The sequence below is a fragment of the Schistocerca nitens genome, chromosome 4 (assembly GCF_023898315.1).
Source record: "Schistocerca nitens isolate TAMUIC-IGC-003100 chromosome 4, iqSchNite1.1, whole genome shotgun sequence".
Taxonomy (NCBI): domain Eukaryota; kingdom Metazoa; phylum Arthropoda; class Insecta; order Orthoptera; family Acrididae; genus Schistocerca; species Schistocerca nitens.
In genome coordinates, this window is record NC_064617.1 from 485542598 (window position 1) to 485562371 (window position 19774).

Here is a 19774-nt window from a genome sequence, read left to right on the forward strand (position 1 = left end):
CCTGTCAGAAAAAGCATTCACATGCACAGTCAAGGAGCTGATACTGGTGTGTTTGCCGGTTAGTTTGTAGCCCTTCTCCCTTTCCCTCCCCAATCACTATCATCCAGTTATTCCTCCAAGTGTTTTAAGGGTAACCTGAAAACTTTGATATTGACAGTACTGCCGCTTAATTGATTCAGCAGCCTTTTCTGCCCCCTCCATCCTAAACAGGTGCCTCTGCTCATTTATAGGTTAGTGTCCAAATAATAAGCGAGTCATATTGAGGTCAACTTTTCCATTGTGGCAATGCATTAAGTTCATAAGAGCTGTTTGTCATGAACAAGTTAGTTGTATGTGTAACTAAAGTATATATCATTTAGCTGTCATCATTTAAAAATGAATTTGCAGTATTCTCTAAACTATTATGCAGCAGTAAAGCAGCAACCAAATTAGTTTTTGCAAATTCTACACTTGTAGGAGTAGAGGAAGAGATATGTACACCAGGGAAAGATTGTCTTCATGTGCCTTTGTGCCAGATCAGCACAGGATCAGCATGGTTATCCACAGATTTGACATGGTTAAGTTGAGGGGTGGTTAGATGCCTTTTTCACCACTCCGTCACCCCAGGACGGAATGTGCGTACACCGTCTGCTTGTGGTGTTGTTTATGTAAAAATGAGCAAAGTTTTCTATATGTTTATGTCTCGTGTAACTAAGACTGGACTTGGCTACCAGCTCAGTATCACGTAGGGACATGTGGGAAACTGCCTTAACACCACGTCTAGGCTGGCCTACACACTGGATCTTGTCATGAAACTACCAGGCAGGTTTGATCCGGGGTCAGTTCACCTCCTTATCCCATCCCAGGGCATAGCTACCTGGCCAGGTAAACTAAGGAAAGTCAAATTATTCAAATCATTAAGGCATTTGTGGTTGTCGTGAGACTATTATGAAAAAACTTTTTATTCTCTTTATTGTTTCTTCTTCACACTTACCTTTTTTACTTTTGCTTGAATTAGAAAGAAATGACTGAACTGAAGGAGGTCAAGAACTAATGGATTAATAATTAACCTCTTTCTTATATCACAAGGTGGGAAAGGAGGAGGATATTTAGTGGTTGCAGCAATGAAAGTTGGAATGCATTACAGCATCATTTAAGGTGGTAAACCACTTCATTTCAAAACTTTATTCATCTAAGTCAATGTCAAATAAATGATATAAAAATGTTCACAGAACACATTTAATGTACTTCTGAACCTTGCTTTCTGAACTGATAAGTCACTGTAGAAACAACAGAATTTTCAAAATATAAAATGCTATCCAGTACATAGCAGAAAAATTCTTTGTCATAATAGTTTGGTTCAAAGCTAAGAGTTGAATGTACTTATACAATAAGAATTGTGTGAACATCACAACACAGCTCAAATAAGCAAGAGCCACTCATGAACTCTAATAATAATTATTCAAACAGCTCAACCAATATTAGATCATAGTGTAAAATTATAATTGAGATCTAAATTACCATACATTGGAAGACAAAAGATTATTGTACAGTTTATATTGTCCTTTCATCAAATTAATACATTTTGAAAGATGTCATGTGTATAACCCAACTAAACAAATTTTTTGAAATGAGCTGAACTTTCACCACATTCTAATATCACAAAATGAAACAAAGGAACACTGCAAATGACAACAGCACAAAATAAAATGACACTTCTTTAACCATCAGAATTCATAGAGCTTTCTCAAAGTTTTTTTACACTCATATAAACACTGTAATGATACTACTGAAATGAGTGGAATTGTTCATGAGCTTCCCATATTTAAGTGCTGTGAGTTGCAATATAATTCCAGTGTACGTAAGAAAATACTGAACTTGTCAAGATTGAGACACATACATTGGCTTACTTTCAATCTAATCAGTTTAGCTGCCAGCTACGGCACATATTGTGTCTTGACTAGTGAATAGCACAACTACTGATTACAAGGTAATTATCATACACATCTCCAGAAATTAAGTAAATGGTACATTTGTATTTACAAACAATGACTGTTTCTTATGTAATCACAAGAACACTGATCTCTCTAAAACTGTTACGAATTTAATCAAAACTTATTTCATTCTCAATAGAAATACATTTTAAGCTTAACCCCAACATTTCCAAAAACCACACAAAAATAAGTCACTTTTTAAAGGTTCATATGATTCACTTTTTATATGTTTATTTTAATGCAGTTTTAACGTCAGAGCTGGACTATTTTTAACAATGTTGCACCAAGTTTATGTAGAGTCTATGAACAAAGGCTGCTTCAGATCTTGACTGCAACATTAGCCTTCCAATTTTTTTCTCTGTAACAGAAGCACAGAAAACTGTAAGTACAATATGAATTTTATGTGTAAGAATCACAATTTGTAGTATCGTCTTCAGTGCACAAAATGAAGTACATTCATAAAATAGCTACATATAAGAACAATGTTATGTGTCCCAACTTGTGAACATTAGGAGAAACAATACAAAGAACCAGTACAAATTTAAAAATGTATTACAATCAACTATTTTAAAAATTACTAAAAATTCATTAGAACTCCATTGATGTACCTTTACTGTTTATAAAACACTGTCTACCTCTTAAGGAAATCATACATTAAATGGGAAATACGCAAAAAGTTCTTGAGAATCTATCTATGGAGGGGAGGAAGAGGGGCAAATGGAGCAACTGTTGCTTTAAGCAATTAGTGCTGTGATTTGGTTGACCATTATTTATTTTCTTCAATAATTGTAGCTGTGGCTGTAGATCAGTGTATTTGGGAGTCTCTGTACTTCACTACTTAGCACTCCTTCAAGTCAGAAGTGTGTATGCTGTTACACATGCCAACATGCTACATATTAATAAGCTACAGGTGGATGGTTACTTTTTCTGTACCCTGAAATTTTGTTGGTTGGTTGAGAATTGGGGAAAAAATGATTTTTTTGCCAGCTAAAGAAACATGAAAATGAAAGCTTGACAAATAATCAGATGTATTTATTTCTGTGTTCATGATTGTGGGGCAAGGAGGGAGTGATACAAATAAATACCTCATGGTTCAGTGTTTGCTTCGGAATGAGGTTCTGCAATAGTTATCATTCTGGATCGACAAAGAGGAATAACAATGTTAAAATCACCGTCTGGCAATGATAACATTGTTTCTTGAAGTCCACAGCCTATTTCTTTTCCAAGCCTTGGCCAACTGAGGTTTATGTCTATGAAGTAAATATCTTTTCATGGTGTGCCCTAGCCAACGAAATGGATAAAGCATTGTTTTGCACTTCAGACTTTGTTTCAGTTAAAGATCTAAGTGTTACTTGTGTCAAAAGCATAGTAATATCCATATCAGTTATATATGTAGGGAAGTATACTCGTCACAATGACCATTAATAAAATTTCATTTACAAATAAGAGTACTTAATAAATCACTCCTCAAAGATCATCATCCCTTACGCTACTTTTACCCTTCAAAGTAGAAGAAACATTGTCCTTGATCGAGACAAAACATTTTGTGACCTATTTAGTATATATTACAATTATAAAATGTAAAGCAGATAAGCAGAGCTTTAACATCTTCCTTTTGTTTCTCAGCTCAAAATATATTCTCATTAATTGTAGTAATATATAACAATGCTTTTATTCAAATTATCAGTTGTGCTCACATTTCTGTTAATTTTTATTTTGTTTCTAGACTTGTCAACTGGTAATTCAGTGCAGGTCTAGTTTGAAACATTTTTCCAAACACACAATATATTATTTTACACCCCTATCCCACCTCAGACTGTTGGATTTTCTTGATAACACCTTTAAAAATAAATCTCACATTTAGTGGTTGTGGAAATCTGTTGTTTTCAGTACTAATGATAGTACACCCTGTAAGCAAATTTTGGTCTCGGGCAAACCAAGCGGTTGCTTATAGCACTTTGGCGTTAAATTGGACCCCACTTCAGCCTTAAATTAGCCCTGCTTATATGAAATATATTATGTAGAGTAAAACTGAACACTGATGATAACAGAAAGGAAAATGACCTGTCCACATATCATGTAATATGGTAAAGAATTTCTTATATTGTTAAGCATAGATGATGTCCCTTTTAAAAATTAAGGTGTAGGGACAAGCGTTATCTACAATTAATTGTACATTTCAATGTTATGAAAAGGTTAGTTGCTACTCACCATATAGCAGAGATGCTGAATTGCAGAGCCACAACAAAAAGACTGTCAGAAAGTGAGCTTTGAGTCACAAGGAATTCATCGGAAATTATATATATATAACGGGAAAGCGCTGGCAGATAGACCCAATAAAAAGAACACACACAAAATTTCAAGCTTTCGCAACCGCCAGCACTTTCCCGTTTGGTAAGTCACAGAATCTTTGTTTTTAATATATTTTTCCCATGTGGAATGTTTCTTTACACACACACACACACACACACACACAACCAAAGTTTCTGGCTGCTTAGGTCAGACTGTGAGCAGCAGCGCATGATGGGAGAGGCAACCAGTTGGTGGGGAGGGACAAGGTGGGGAGAGAATAGGGCAGCTAGATGCAGTCAGGAGGTTTGACAGAGGGCAGGAGAAGAGCAGGAAAGCAAAGAAGTAAAGAGAGTGTGGGCGCATATGTGGAACCGAGGGTTGTGTAGTGCCAGAGCGTGAACAGGGAAGGTGATAGATAGGTGTTGGACAATGACTAACGAAGGTTGAGGCCAGGAGGGTTACGGGAACATAGGGTGTACTACAGGGAGAGATCCCACCTATGCAATTCTGGACAGCTGATGTTGGTGAGGAGGATCCATATGGTACAGGCTGTGAAGCAGTCACTGAAATGTCAGTCTTTATGTTGTACCTGTGACCCAGCAACTATTCATTTCATAATACTGTTACTTCCATCCTGGATTTTCCATTGATAACTGTATATTTCATACGAGAAGTAATAATATCCAATAATTTGAAAGTTCAAACGTAACAGCCACTACAAGTAATTTCTTCCAACTTACACAGTGCAGATGCAAAAGAAGAATGAAGAAAATGTACATCATATTATCGTATTTAGTCCAGTGCTATGCATCTTTTTGCTGACATAATATTTCTGTGTATAGCAGAGCTTACTTATGTGGAAGTTTCGATATCATGTCACCGATGTTAAAGGGTTAATCACGTCACTGGGGCAGGATGCTAAAAAAAGTGCCTCTTAAAATATAATAATAGTGAGACACAATGAGAAGAGAGGAGTCTCATTAAAACATGGAAAATTTGGTAAGGCAGTAGTACAGCAGTTCAATAGCGCTCTTGGATACTTTGAAGTGAAAATAATCATAAATGCAGTATATGCAGTTATGAGATATAAGAAAGAAGATTTAATAGTGAAAGTAGTTTTATGAATTAAGGCAATAATAAATAGACACACATAAGTGATTGATGAGGATAAAACGGAAAGGACAGAGCTACGTTCCATGTGATTACCAGTACTACACTGATCAGTCTAAGCTAGAGAACATTTTGATATTCTCTATGCGAATCACTTAAGATTTATTTTGTGCAGTTGTAGACTCATTCACTGCAAAATGCATATCATTCAATCACTAGACCAGTCTCCATACTATTAAAAATAATGGACATTTTGACCAAATGGTTTAAACAAAGATGTTTGTTGTGGCTGTTAAACAGTTATACAATACACGCAATGAAAACAGGCTGACCTTCTTGCAGAATAAATTCTTCTGTAGAATTTCCCATATCACAGAGAGAAGAATTTCAGGAAGGCTTGAGGTGGTATGGGTACATAAAGTGTGTTCTTGTCAACATTTTCCAACTTCTCCTGGAATTCTGGATCTTGGTCCACAATGCAAGGATGTCCAATAGATTTCCAAAACAAACAGCGGCAACTTCTACACAATTGTATCATTTCTGCATATTCTTCTCGCAAACCAAAGGCTCTGTAAAATAAAAGCAGTCTCTCAAATTTCCTCGTTCACATGGCATTATATCATTTAAAACCTGCTATCAGTTTTACACATTTAGGAATATGTCAATGATAAATGAGCAAAATATCAGGAATACTTTCAGTTGTAGAATATTATTCTAAAAGTATACATAATCTGGAACTTAAAAAACCATTTCACATTGCAAAAGTATTTGTCAGCAATACTACAAGACAGAATACATGCAGTTTGTCAGATTCTGTTGTCTAATTATCCACATAGTATCCTTAAACAATGAGGTCTTTGTTCCACTTCAATTTTGAGTTCATAGTACTGTTGCACTGGGTGCCACAGATGTAGAAGCAAACCATAATATAGCAATGCATGCACTGTATGACATGCAGTTATGCATTTATCATAGCTTCTACACACAAGTTTTGCAGGGCCAATGTGTGAATATCCTTTTACTTTCCAAAAGACAATTTTAGATACCAGCATTTTCTGTATAAATTTTTTTCTCTCCATACAAAACAGCCTCTGTTGACTTCTCTCTGGAAGTGGCTCTTACATTTTAATGCATATAGATAAAGTGACTAATAACATTTCTCTACATAGTACTTATTATCTAAAGCTTAAAGATATTTATTTTAGGATATTTACTGCTAATATGGGAAGGAAAATTGCAGACACAATGTCGGGCCAGAACCTGGCTTTTGTCAGTAAAATTAAAAGAACTACTAATAGGATTACTTTTTCTACTTAAGTGTGTTTCTATCTTTTGGGACTGTTAGTTCCTTTGTCAGTGCAGAATGCGACTGAGATTAAAAGGAAGAGGCAGAGAAGTCCAACACCAGTCTGAGAGGAACCCAATTGTAGGAAGACAAAAATGAAGCAGGTCAAAGATATATTCCCTCTTCATCTTTGTCTCCCCTCATCCTGACAATTGGTGGGTCCTTAGCAGCCAAGAGTATTGACCATCTCGTCCTCCTCCTCCTTACTGAGGGGGGGAGGGGAACCAATAGTACCAAAAGCTGGGCTAGTTTTCTCTACTTTTAAATGTTTCTGTTGACTTTACATTAAACTTCGCCACTTGACAGTAAATACTTGTCAGTCTATCATCTGTGTGTGTAATTTCTACACTTTAGTTACTGAAAAGTCTTAGATTTTTCTTTCTTTATCAGCCCACCCAAACTATTTCATTATAGAATCAGAAAGACAATCTTATTGCATGCTTCTTTACTGCTACCATTGTAACACTGTGCATTTTTGCTTTACTTGTTTATTTTTTTGGTAGGAGTCTCTAACAAAAAGCACTTGTCCATCTCCAATTTGAAAATTTGTTTCTTAACACATTATCTACAGCTTGGCCCTGGTGGTCTAGCAGCTGGAGCACTGTACTGCACTCCTGAAGGCCCCAGGTTCAATCCCAGATAGGCTTGCACCCCAGACTTCATTTACTTTTACCCACAGGTTACATCCCTGGTACATCATTGTGGAGACTTTTATTGCATGGCTTGTTTGTCAAAATACAATCTGTGATGTCAGTTGTGTCAATTGGACGTGTGATTCTTCATGACAATATTCCTCACTCTTTGGCTATTGCAGTGGTAAGGGATATATTTTCATCAACTATCATGCCTTGTTGTTGGCATTTTGTTACTATATAAACCCTCATGAGCTTATCTTCCACAGGGAGTCGTCTCAACTTGCTCCAGCAAACTTTCCACGAAGTTATGGCATGTTTCTACTGGAAAGCATCAAAGCTTTATCTAATGGGATCTCCATGCATGGAGAAACTGCAATGAAGCTTACCATGACAGCATTCAAGTGTACTGTCATTCTTAATGGTCTCTACAAATTAGGCATTGTACCAACGATTTTCTTGTGTGCTTTGTCTGTAGGTGGATGGACACTATCGTCACATTTTATTTAAAAAAAAAAAAAGGTGTTAAAAGCTACTACACGTTAAGCCCAATTGATGGGTTGGAAAGAAAGCTAAAAAAGGACTTCGTCTTGGAGACAGATTCCCAAAATACGCCACAGAGACAATGCAGGTTCTGAACTAAAGATTAAATGTCCTTTGCTGTATTGCTAAGGCAGATAAAAAGTAAAATGCAGGCGACAGCTCACGTGTCATTTGCTAAAAAGGCCTCTAACTCAGACGGCAAACATACATTAGAATGTAAGTGGCTTAAAAAAATGGGCATCCCTTCAGGACATGGTGTACCATCAATGATTGATGACAATAAGCAGAAAGTGGTGAGGGTTCACCATTTAACAAATGGCGATGGCTAAAACAACAGTGCCCAATACCTAACCTTGCTAAAATGATCTTTTGGTGAGCGGGCTGAGAGATGGTTGGCCAAGCCGTTGGGAGACCAGTAGTGATCCAAAAGTGACACCACCTGCTGACAGATGGCAACACAGAGATCATCGACAGGAATGGAAGAACTAGTGAGCTGAGGACTACAGCCTCGGCAGCAGTGTCCGCAGCCTCGTTTCCCATCAGACAGATGTGACCAGAAACCCACATAAACATCACAGTGACTCCCTCAAGAGCGAGCAGGTGGAAGCTTTCTTGGACCTGTTGCACTAACGGATGGACTATGTACAGCACACAGAGGCTCTGAAGGGCACCGGGAGAATCAGACCAGATGACAAAATTGAAAAGCCTGTGTCGCTGGATGTACTGTGTGTCCTAATAGAGGACAAAGAGCTCTGCTGTACATACTAAGCAGTGTTCTGAAAGCCAATACTAAAAATCGTTGGTGCAAATGATGAAGGCACAGCCGACACCATGATCAGTCTGAGAGCCACCAGTGTTCACAAAAGTGCTATCACTAAGTTCAGTGTGTGAAGGTCAAGAAACTTGCAGCAAGAGATCGAATCTGGGGTAGTTTCCTTAGGAAGTGAGTGAAGTCAAAGGTAACATGGGTGGCGCACAAAGACAAGGTGGTGAAGGGTTTAGACCCATCAGGAAAGTGGCAGGTAGCGTGAAGTAAGCTGCTGTAGCAATAGCTGAACGAAAACTCTAGGAGGTAACATAGAAGAGGGACATGCCCCATACTGGCGGTCAAAGGTGACATTGGAGGAGGAGGCATAGGGTGGGTGCCCAGGTATAGCAGACAAATGGCATGCCTATCTACTGAGTAGATCATCACGCTGGTATGACAACGGTAGTTTGACAGCTTCTGCACACATGCTCTCAAACGGATTCCATGACAGTGGATAGTATTTAGATAGTGTATGATTGCTGGATGTGCGTATGCATAAATGAAACACCCATAGTTTAGTTTCGAACAGAGAAGGGATCAGTATAAACAGAGAAGGGTGGTCCGACTGCTCTCCAAAAAGTACCACTTAGGACACTGAGGGACCACAGGCAGCCAGGGAAAACATGGGAGGATCAAGAATGTTTCCTCTCAAGCATGAGCCCGAGGAACTTAGTAGTTTCAGCAAACGGAAGAGCAAGATGTAAAGACAGTGGAAGAAACTCATTGTGCCACCAGAAATTCCTACAAACGGTTTTGTCAGTGGAAAAGGGCAAGTAATTGTCGATGCTCCAAGAGTAAAGATGATTAAGACATCACTGAAGGCACTGATCAAGGGGACAAGTCCACGGAGAATTGCAAAATCATCGACAAAAAGGGAGCCAGATATGTCTGATGGGAGACAGCCATAAAAGGGTTAATGGCTATAGCAAAGAGGACGACACTCAGGATGGAACCATGAGGCTTCCCGTTTTCCTGGATAAAGGTGTCCAACAAGGTAGATCCCACACGAATCTTGAAAACTTTGTCTTTTAAAAATTCATGAAGGAAATGGGGCAGGTGGCTTCGGAAGCTCCATGTTTATAGAGTAGGGACGATACCAGTCCTCCAGCAGATGTCATAGGCTTCTTTACAAATCAAAAAACGTAGCCACAGTCTGGTATTTCTGCAAAAAATCAATTGTGACAAAGTGAGATAGTGAACTACAGAATGATGCACTCAAAATCCACATTGTGCTGTGCAGTGGTTAGTAAATTGCGAGGCACTAGTCACCATACCAGCCAGGCATGAATCGCATTTTCCATCACCTTGCAAACACAACTAGTGAGAGAAATGGTGTGGTAGCTAGAAGCAAGGTGTTTGTCCTTAACGGGCTTAGGTAGGCATCTGCGAAACATGCCTTCTGCCCAGATGCAATTGTACATATGAAGGAGAAAGTACTTGCCTGCATGCAAGTGAAAGGTGCTGCAACATCTGAATGTGAGCATCGTCCGGGCCTGGGCTGGAGGATTGGGATGTTGTGAGAGCATGATTTAACTCCCTCATGGTGAAGGTGGCATTGTAGCATTCACGTCCTGAGGGGAGAAAGGTATCACCTGAGCCTCCTCCAGTGGAGGAAGGCGGGGTGATAGTAGGTAGAGCTCGAACTCTCCACAAAATAGCGGCCTAAGGTGTTGGAGATAGCAAAGTGGTCTGCAATGACATCATCTTCTACAGTCAGGCTGGAAATTGGGAATGGACCTTGGCCCCAGAGAGTTGTCGGAGGTTGGCCCACACAACAGAACAGGTATGGAACTGTTAAAAAGGACTAGGTAGTAAATGAAATCCAGTTAGCTTTTTTGTTATTGCAAAGAATGTGATGACACTGTGCATGCACCTGTTTGTAACAAATACAGTTCGCCATCGTAGGATGACAGTTGAAAACACAGAAAGCAAGTCTCTGTGAGTGAATTGCGCTGTGACACATCTCTGTCACCAAGGGACTAGGACACAGTGCAGTAAAGGTGAAGTGCGAGGAATGGAACATTCTGCAGTGGTAAGGGCAACATTGGTAAGGTATTCTACCTGATTATCACAAATGGAGAGATGATGAAACTTGGCTGCGAAAGGCAAAGATCCTGAGTTCGAGTCTCAGTCTGGCACACAGTTTTAATCTGCCAAGAAGTTTCATATCAGCAGCGCACACACTGCTGCAGAGTGAAAATTTCATTCTGGGGCAATGATGTTTGTCGCTAGGGAGAAGTAAAGCCTCCAGTCAGCCTTAGAAAGCTGCCAGTTGGATTTACACTTAGGTGGGGTAAGAGGCTGCAAACAGATAACACATGGCGAAGTGGTCACTCGAGTACATGTCAGAGAGAACAGGTGACTCGAGATGACAGGCAAGCTGAGCAATGCAGAACGAGAGGCCCAAATGGGAATACGTGAGCGTGGAGTCTGAAGGGAATGTGGGTACTCGTGTTCAGACAGATGAAATTGATTTGATTGAGGTCAGCCAAGAGGACACGTCTTGGAAGGGCACCTATGTAAGAGCCCCATGGGGATGGTGGCATTAAAGCCACCGAGCAGTAAAAATGGGTGAGTAAGTTGACCAATAAGCTGGAGGAAGTCTTCCCTGGAGACAATGGATGACAGGGGGATGTTACAAATTTAATGAAGATAGTGCTGTTTCTCCAAAGGGATATAAAACAACTATGTCTTCATTTTCTTGTGACAAGCATAGAGTCATCATATTATTTTGCCCTTGGTAAGATATTTGTTACCATCCTGATTTTGTGTGTTTGCACAAGAAATGGAACCTTACTACTGATACTTTAAAACTGTTTGTTCTCACTGTACAAGGCAGATATTTTGATCTTTAGTCCAGATACAGCCTGGAAGATGGATGTAAAATGAGTTTTAAAGATATTAAATTTCTTGCGTGAACAAACCAGTGGCCATTCGTGCTGCCCTTCTCTGTATACATTAAATATACCGCGTTAGTCCTATTTGGTACAGGTCCCACACACTTGAGCAGTGTTCTAGAACAGTCGCAACATTGTTCTTTCACTATGCAGCTAGGGTTACTCATTGAAAATATGGGGCATGCCCAGAAAGTAAGTACTGTTTGGGGAAAAAAACTCATAAAAACAATTTTTCAAATTAAAATTTATTTTTATAAGAAAGAGCATTTCTTAAATTATTTTGTTACGTAGTTGCCACTATTGTTCAGGTATTTGTCATAGTGGGGAAACAAACTTTTTTTTTGCCCTCTTCATAGAAAGATGCCACCAGTGGAGACAGCCTCTTCTTAACACTGCATTTTGAGTCATCATTGTTGTCAAAGTACCTTCCTCCATGATCATGACCCAAGTTCAAGAACAAGTGGTAGTTGGCAGGTGGGGACTGGGGCTGTACGACAGGTGGTTGAACTACTCTCAACCACATTGTTGAATAAGATTTTGAGTGACACCAGCAAAATGGAGACATTTGTTGTCATGAAGCAAGACAGTGCCTTGACTGAGCAGTCCATGTCTTTTATTTTGAATTGTGCACCAAAGTTTCCTCATTGTTTCACAGTATTGTACCCCACTGACAGTTTCACCTTTGGAAAGGAATTGAGCAAGCAGAAAATGACGCAAAAAATAAGTGTTAAGCAGTGGATGTTTCCACTGGCAGCATTTTTCTATGAAGAGGGAATAGAAAACTTGGTTTCCTGTTGTGACAAATGTCTGAGCAATAGTGGCAACTATGTAGAAGAATAGTTTAGGAAAAGCTCTTATCTGTAAAAATACATTTTGGTTTGAAAAAAATGTTTTGGAGGTTTTTTCCAGAACAATACTTTCTGGACATGCCTCATATATATGTAATAAGTGCTATAACTTCATGAACACAACTGAAATTGAGATTTCTGTTCTGTTGGAGAGAGCCTACTGCCATTGTCACGTCAATTGGAATAGTTCACACATTGTGTAACTTTGAATCCTCAAGCCTTGACTTGGGTGACAGTGTAGTAGCCTAAGCTCAGGATTGGTCAAAATGTACAGTGTCAGTGCATTAGGTCACGAATGCTTGATCTGTGAGGAACTGCAGCTGTTGTTATATAAGCAGTATGGACTTTTCCATGCCATCATATCAAGAATGATTGTAGGTAACTTTATTCAGGGAGCATACTGCAGTGTACCACCCACCAATTCATTGCCAGAAAACATCAGCAAGTAGTGACAAGATACAGAACTCAATTTCCTCCCTACGGGTGCAAAGGCCATGGGAGACTGTCTGATCAGACTTGCCACAGTGCACAGAGATCAAAAAAAATTGCAGAAATGCCATGGTGGACACATGAAACAAATAAGCGCATCTCACTTGCCAACTGGGCACAGCTAAGGCAGTTGAAAAGAGATTTTTATGTGTCAGGATATGTACGCAGAACAAATTGGGGATCCAGATACATGAACCAAAGCTAACTCACCCGCGAGCTACGTAGGAACCCTCTGTCAGTATGTGCATCCAGCTGTTCGTCAACAACACCCTACCTTCAGCAAGATAGTGCTCCATTCCATCCCTCCTGAATTGTGACAGAATAGTATGAGAAACACTCCACAGTCATGATAGTGGTTGTATGGCATACATTGTTACTTGTCCTGTACTGTCTATCTTGGACACCACAAACAACATAGGCACATCATGGGCCCAGCTCTGACCAATCACAGTGAGTTGGGGCTGGTTGTTCCATGGTTGTGGATCAGGATGGTTCTGTAATGCTTTCAGTGTCTTCTGAAATTTTCTCATTATCATTAACCTGAAAGGGGCTGCTACATGCTACTAGGTTGGTGTCTAATTCAGTTGCTCACTGGATATGTAATAAATAGTAATATTACAGAAAAAGATGACATACTTAAAATATTATATTGACATTATTTCCAGTGTCATGGGGAGTGAGTACCAGGTCACCAGCACTGTGAAGCCTAGTGCAGGGTTGGCTCAGTTGACTGACAGCATAGGGGAGTTATGTAGGAATTGTACGAAGGAGGATCAGGTAGCGATAGTAGGTGGAGCAGGGACTAGTCTTGATAGGGACGGGGAATATGATGCAGGTGGTGATCTAGTGAAGACAGCTACTCAAACTTGTGGCACGAATGTGCATTTCCTGAAACTGTTTGAGCATCGTGATCAGCCTCATCTTAATGCGGCTGTTAGGTGCGATAACATGATGCTGGAGAAGGCACTGATGGCAGAGGGCATGGGTCACATTACAGTGGTACTGGTTGAGTGTATCAGTAGATCAGGTTTCACTAGGCATGACCTGCACCTCAATAGGTGTGGGAAGGGGAGACTAGCAAAGCTTATAGGTAACAGTGTAGTTGGTGGTGGCAGGATCACTCATGGAAAAATTTCTGTAGTAATAGGTGTTAGAGCTGCGCCTTTTTGAGATTAAAGGAAGGTATACCTCTTTAAAGGAAGTCCCTCTAGCAAAGGAATCACCTTCAGGGTATGTCATGTTTCCAAGTAGAGAAGGAATTAATATATTTCATCAAAATATAAGAGGTATTATAGATGTTGAGCTGAAATTATTGGTATACATGAGCACCACTTAAATAATTTGACAATTCAGAGGCTTCCTTTACCAGGATACAGATTACCTGACTGTTTTTCAAGGAGTTCCTTGTGGCGTGGGGAAGTGGCCACATATGCAAAAAACAACAACAACAGTATTCCATTTGAGTCAATAGACATATCACTGCACTGAACAGAACGGATATTTGAATGTTGTGCAGGAGCAGTTGAATTTAGTGAAACTAAACATCTAATTTTTGTTGTTTACATGTCCACCCACTCTCACTTCAGAGCATTTCTGCTCAAGCTAGAGAGGGTTCTTGATTCACTTTATAGGAAGTACCAGAAATTAGTTATATGTGGTGGCTTCAGTATTAATTTTGTGTATGATTGTACAAGAAAAAGTAGATCTTCTAAATTCATAGCATCTGATGCAGACTGTGTTTTTTCCAACTAGGATGCAGGGGAGCAGTAGTGCAGCCATAGACAACATTTTTATTCATTCTTCATTACTGGATGGGCATTCTGTTAGTAAAAGGGTGAATGGTTTTTCAGATCATGATGCACAAATTTTAACACTAAAAGGCTTTTGTACTCAAACAAAATGTCACTATGTAGGAATGTTAATCCAGCAGCAATAGAGAGTTTTTTAAACCTCGTCAAGGAACAAGAGTGGCAGGACGTTTATAGTGCCAATAACATAGATGACAAATATAATGCTGTCCTTAACACACTTATCATGCTTTTGAGAGATGCTTTCCATTAGAATGTTCTAAATGTGGTACTAGCAGTAAAAGGCAGCCTGGGTGGCTGATTAGTGGGGTAAGGGTAATATGCAGGAATTATATCAAAATGTTGGAAGTAGCCACACTCAAGCTACAGTAGCCCATTACAAACAGTACTGTAAGGTGCTTAAAAATATTATTAGGAAGACAAAGAGTATGTGATGCTCAAATAGAATAGCTAATTCACAAGATAAAATTAAAACCATATGGTAAGTTCTGAAGGTCTGGTCAGCAGCACAAGGTCGACAATATAAAGTCAGTTCATAGTAAAAATATTTCTGTTACTGATAAGTCAAATTTATGTACAGTATTTAACAATCATTTTCCGAGCACTGCTAATGCATTAAATAAAAATTTAGTTTTGACATGGAATCATATAACTCTCTTGGAAAATGCCTTTCCGAGATTGAGGTCTGAAATACTCCTCTGTGATACAGACAAGGGGGAGATTGAGTAAATAATTAAATCACTGAAGACTAAGGACTCTCATAGATATGAAGGAGTGCCTAGCAGGATATTAAAGTACTGTGCTGCACATGTTAGCCCTGTACATAACCACATTTATAACTTTTCCTTTAAGAATGGTCAGTTTTCTGAACAGTTAAAGTACTCAGTAATAAAGTTGCTTTATAAAAAAGGTAGAAAGTGCTAATGTATACAACTTTAGACCTATTTCCATGCCATCAGTGCTTGCCAAAGTTATTGAAAAAGCTGTGTATGTAAGGATAAGTGATCATTTTATATCACATAATTTGCTATCACACATACAGTTCGGCTTTAGAAGTCGTTTAACAACTGAAAATGCTATATTCTCTTTTCCCTGTTAGGTACTGGATGGATTAAACAAACGGTGTCAAACGCTAGGCATATTTTTTTGATTTAACTAAGGCGTTTGAGTGTGTTGATCAAAAATATTGCTCCAGACGTTGGACAATTATGGAATACAGGGAGTAGCTCACAATTGGTTCACCTCTTACTTTAACAACTGACAGCAAAAGGTCATTATTCACAGTGTTGAGAATGGCTGTGTTGTTGGGTCTGAGTGGGTTACAGTCAAATGTGGAGTGCCCCAGGGATCAGTGTTGGAGGCACTTCTGTTCCTTATTTATATAAATGATATGCCCTCTAGTATTACAGGTAACTCTAAAATATTTCTGTTTGCTGATGACACTAACTTGTTAGTAAAGGATGTTGTGTGCAACATTAGCTCAGTTTCAAATAGTGCAGTTCATGACATAAGTTCATGGCTTGTAGAAAATAAACTAATGCTAAATCACAGTAAGACTCAGTTTTTACAGTTTCTGACACACAATTCAACAAAACCCTACCTTTTAATTTCACATAATGGGCATTTGATTAGTGAAACTGAACAGTTCAGATTTCTAGGTGTTTAGATAGAAAGCAAAGCCCATGTTCAGGATCTTTTTCAAAGACTTAATGCTGCCATTTTTGCTACTCAAATGGTATCTGAAGTAAGTGATCGTTCAACACAAAAATTAGTCTACTTTGCTTATTTTCAGTCACTTATGTCATATGGTATTATATTTTGGGGTAACTCTTCCCATTCTCAAAGAATATTTTTGGCTCAGAAACAGGCAGTATGGGCAATAAGTTGTGTTAAGTTCACGAACCTCTTGTCGACCTCTGTTCATTACTTTGGGTATTCCGACGTTGGCCTCTCAATATAGTGTGTGTGTGTGTGTGTGTGTGTGTGTGTGTGTGTGTGTGTGTGTGTGTGTGTGTGTGTGTGTTCCTTTTTTTCCCCCCTAAGGTAAGTCTTTCCGCACTCGAGATTGGAATGACTCCTTACCCTCTCCCTTAAAACCCACATCCTTTCTCTTTCCCTCTTTCCTGACGAAAGCTTGAATTTTGTGTGTCAATCAATATGCCAACACTTTCGTTTGGTAAGTTACATCATCTTTGTTTTTAGATATATTTTTCCCACGTGGAATGTTTCCCTCATTCCACGTGGGAAAAATATATCTAAAATGCTATATATATAAAAAAACAAAGATGATGTGACTTACCAAACGAAAGCGCTGGCACGTCGATAGACACACAAACATACACACAAAATTCAAGCTTTCGCAACAAACTGTTGCCTCATCAGGAAAGAGGGAAGGAGAGGGAAAGACGAAAGGATGTGGGTTTTAAGGGAGAGGGTAAGGAGTCATTCCAATCCCGGGAGCGGAAAGACTTACCTTAGGGGGAAAAAAGGACGGGTATACACTCGCGCACACACACACATATCCATCCACACATATACAGACACAAGCAGACATATTTAAAGACAAAGAGTTTGGGCAGAGATGTCAGTCGAGGCAGAAGTGCAGAGGCAAAGATGTTGTTGAATGACAGGTGAGGTATGAGTGGCGGCAACTTGAAATTAGCGGAGATTGAGGCCTGGTGGATAACGGGAAGAGAGGATATATTGAAGAGCAAGTTCCCATCTCCGGAGTTCGGATAGGTTGGTGTTAGTGGGAAGTATCCAGATAACCCGGACGGTGCAACACCGCGCCAAGATGTGCTGGCTGTGCACCAAGGCATGTTTAGCCACAGGGTGATCCTCATTACCAACAAACACTGTCTGCCTGTGTCCATTCATGCGAATGGACAGTTTGTTGCTGGTCATTCCCACATAGAAAGCTTCACAGTGTAGGCAGGTCAGTTGGTAGATCACGTGGGTGCTTTCACACGTGGCTCTGCCTTTGATCGTGTACACCTTCCGGGTTACAGGACTGGAGTAGGTGGTGGTGGGAGGGTGCATGGGACAGGTTTTACACCGGGGGCGGTTACAAGGGTAGGAGCCAGAGGGTACGGAAGGTGGTTTGGGGATTTCATAGGGATGAACTAAGAGGTTTGTTGCGAAAGCTTTAATTTTGTGTGGTTGTTTGTGTGTCTATCGACGTGCCAGCGCTTTCGTTTGGTAAGTCACATCATCTTTGTTTTTAGATATATTTTTCCCACGTGGAATGTTTCCCTCTATTATATTCGTATCATTAATTTGAACCCAACAATTACGTTTGTTATTGTCACTTTTGCATTTCGAAATCTTTCCTGTCATCTTATATTCTCTTTCTGTTTTTGCAAGTAGTTAAACTTTATATTCACCTTCTCCTCTTTACCAAATCTACCATACAATTTTATCCTGCCTATATATACTCAATAATACGTAATCCACTTCCATACCATAACTAAAAAAAATTTTTTTTTCCGCTTTCAACAATACCGCTGCTACAAAATCCACCGTTTCCAGTTCACAAACAGTTCCTTTCAGCTATTAAACAGCCTTTTCGGCTAGTTCTAATAACTTTCGTTTTTTCGCTTTTTTTTCCATTTCCGTTTTTCCCACATCACTGATCTTTTTTAGCCGCTTCCCACAGGTTTTAACGTCATTATTTCTTCGTCAGACAATTGTTAGCCTCATTTTCACAATCTGCCACCACTAAACCACTCCTTTTAATACATTTACACACAGTTTTTTCGAAATTTTTCCCGAATTGTTCCAACCTTTAACGCGTTTTGGCGGCAACACAACCACATACCCTTTGTGCACATCGTTGTCTACCAACCCAAGTTCAACACAGGATCAACATAGACCAGCTATAACCAACACTTTTTCGCCTTTTTTCACACCAGATCTCCAGTTGCTTTCTAGTTCACCTTATCTCTCGCCATATATTTTTATTTTCATTTTCATTTCAGCCTGATGTTACACTTTCCACCTTCTAGTACCATGTCACCCTCACAACATCCCCACAACGACCCCATTAAGTTTTATTTACATTCCCTCCGCAAACATGCCTTCGCCCTAGCCAGATTACACTCCCATATTCTATTTTCTCAGGCTTATCTGACATTTGGCATTACCCCCAAAGGCCTCACACTTAAAGTTCCCATCTCTGGCTGTAATCCTTCAAAAACTGTCGACCTGCCAGCACTTTCGTTCGGTAAGTCACATTATATATATATATATAAAGATGATGTGACTTACAAACGAAAGCGCTGGCAGGTCGATAGACACACAAACATACACACAAAATTCTAGCTTTTGCAACCAATGGTTGCCTCATCAGGAAAGAGGGAAGGAGAGGGAAAGATGAAATGATGTGGGTTTTAAGGGAGAGGGTAAGGAGTCATTCCAATCCCGGGAGGAGGAAGACTTACCTTAGGGGGAAAAAGGACAGGTATACACTCGCACACACACCCATATCCAACCACACATACACAGACACAAGCAGATATTTGTAAAGGCAAAGAGATTCGGCAGAGATGTCAATAGAGGCAGAAGTACAGAGGCAAAGATGTTGTTGAAAGACAGGTGAGGTATGAGCGGCGGCAACTTGAAATTAGCAGAGGTTGAGGCCTGGCACATAACGAGAAGAGAGGATATACTGAAGGGCAAGTTCCCATCTCCGGAGTTCTGACAGGTTGGTGTTAGTGGGAAGTATCCAGATAACCCGGACGGTGTAACACTGTGCCAAGATGTGCTGGCCATGCACCAAGGCATGTTGAGCCACAGGGTGATCCTCATTACCAACAAACACTGTCTGCCTGTGTCCATTCATGCGAATGGACAGTTTGTTGCTGGTCATTCCCATATAGAAAGCTTCACAGTGTAGGCAGGTCAGTTGGTAAATCACGTGGGTGCTTTCACACGTGGCTCTGCCTTTGATCGTGTACACCTTCCGGGTTACAGGACTGGAGTAGGTGGTGGTGGTGGCCTCACCTTCAGCCCCACTCCCCGATTCAACCAA

General features: G+C 39.8%; 1 protein-coding gene across 1 annotated transcript in view; it reads right to left on the reverse strand.

Moving 5' to 3' along the window:
• Positions 1-1149: 1149 nt before the first annotated feature.
• Positions 1150-19774, reverse strand: part of LOC126251632 (F-box only protein 32) — a 554853-nt gene continuing 536228 nt past the window's right edge. The window contains exons 8-9 of the mRNA XM_049952177.1: positions 5708-5944; positions 1150-2331 (exon numbers count right to left, since the gene is read on the reverse strand). Of these exons, the coding sequence (XP_049808134.1) occupies positions 5746-5944 (199 nt within the window). The 3' untranslated portion in view covers positions 1150-2331; positions 5708-5745. The remainder of the gene's footprint in view (positions 2332-5707; positions 5945-19774) is intronic.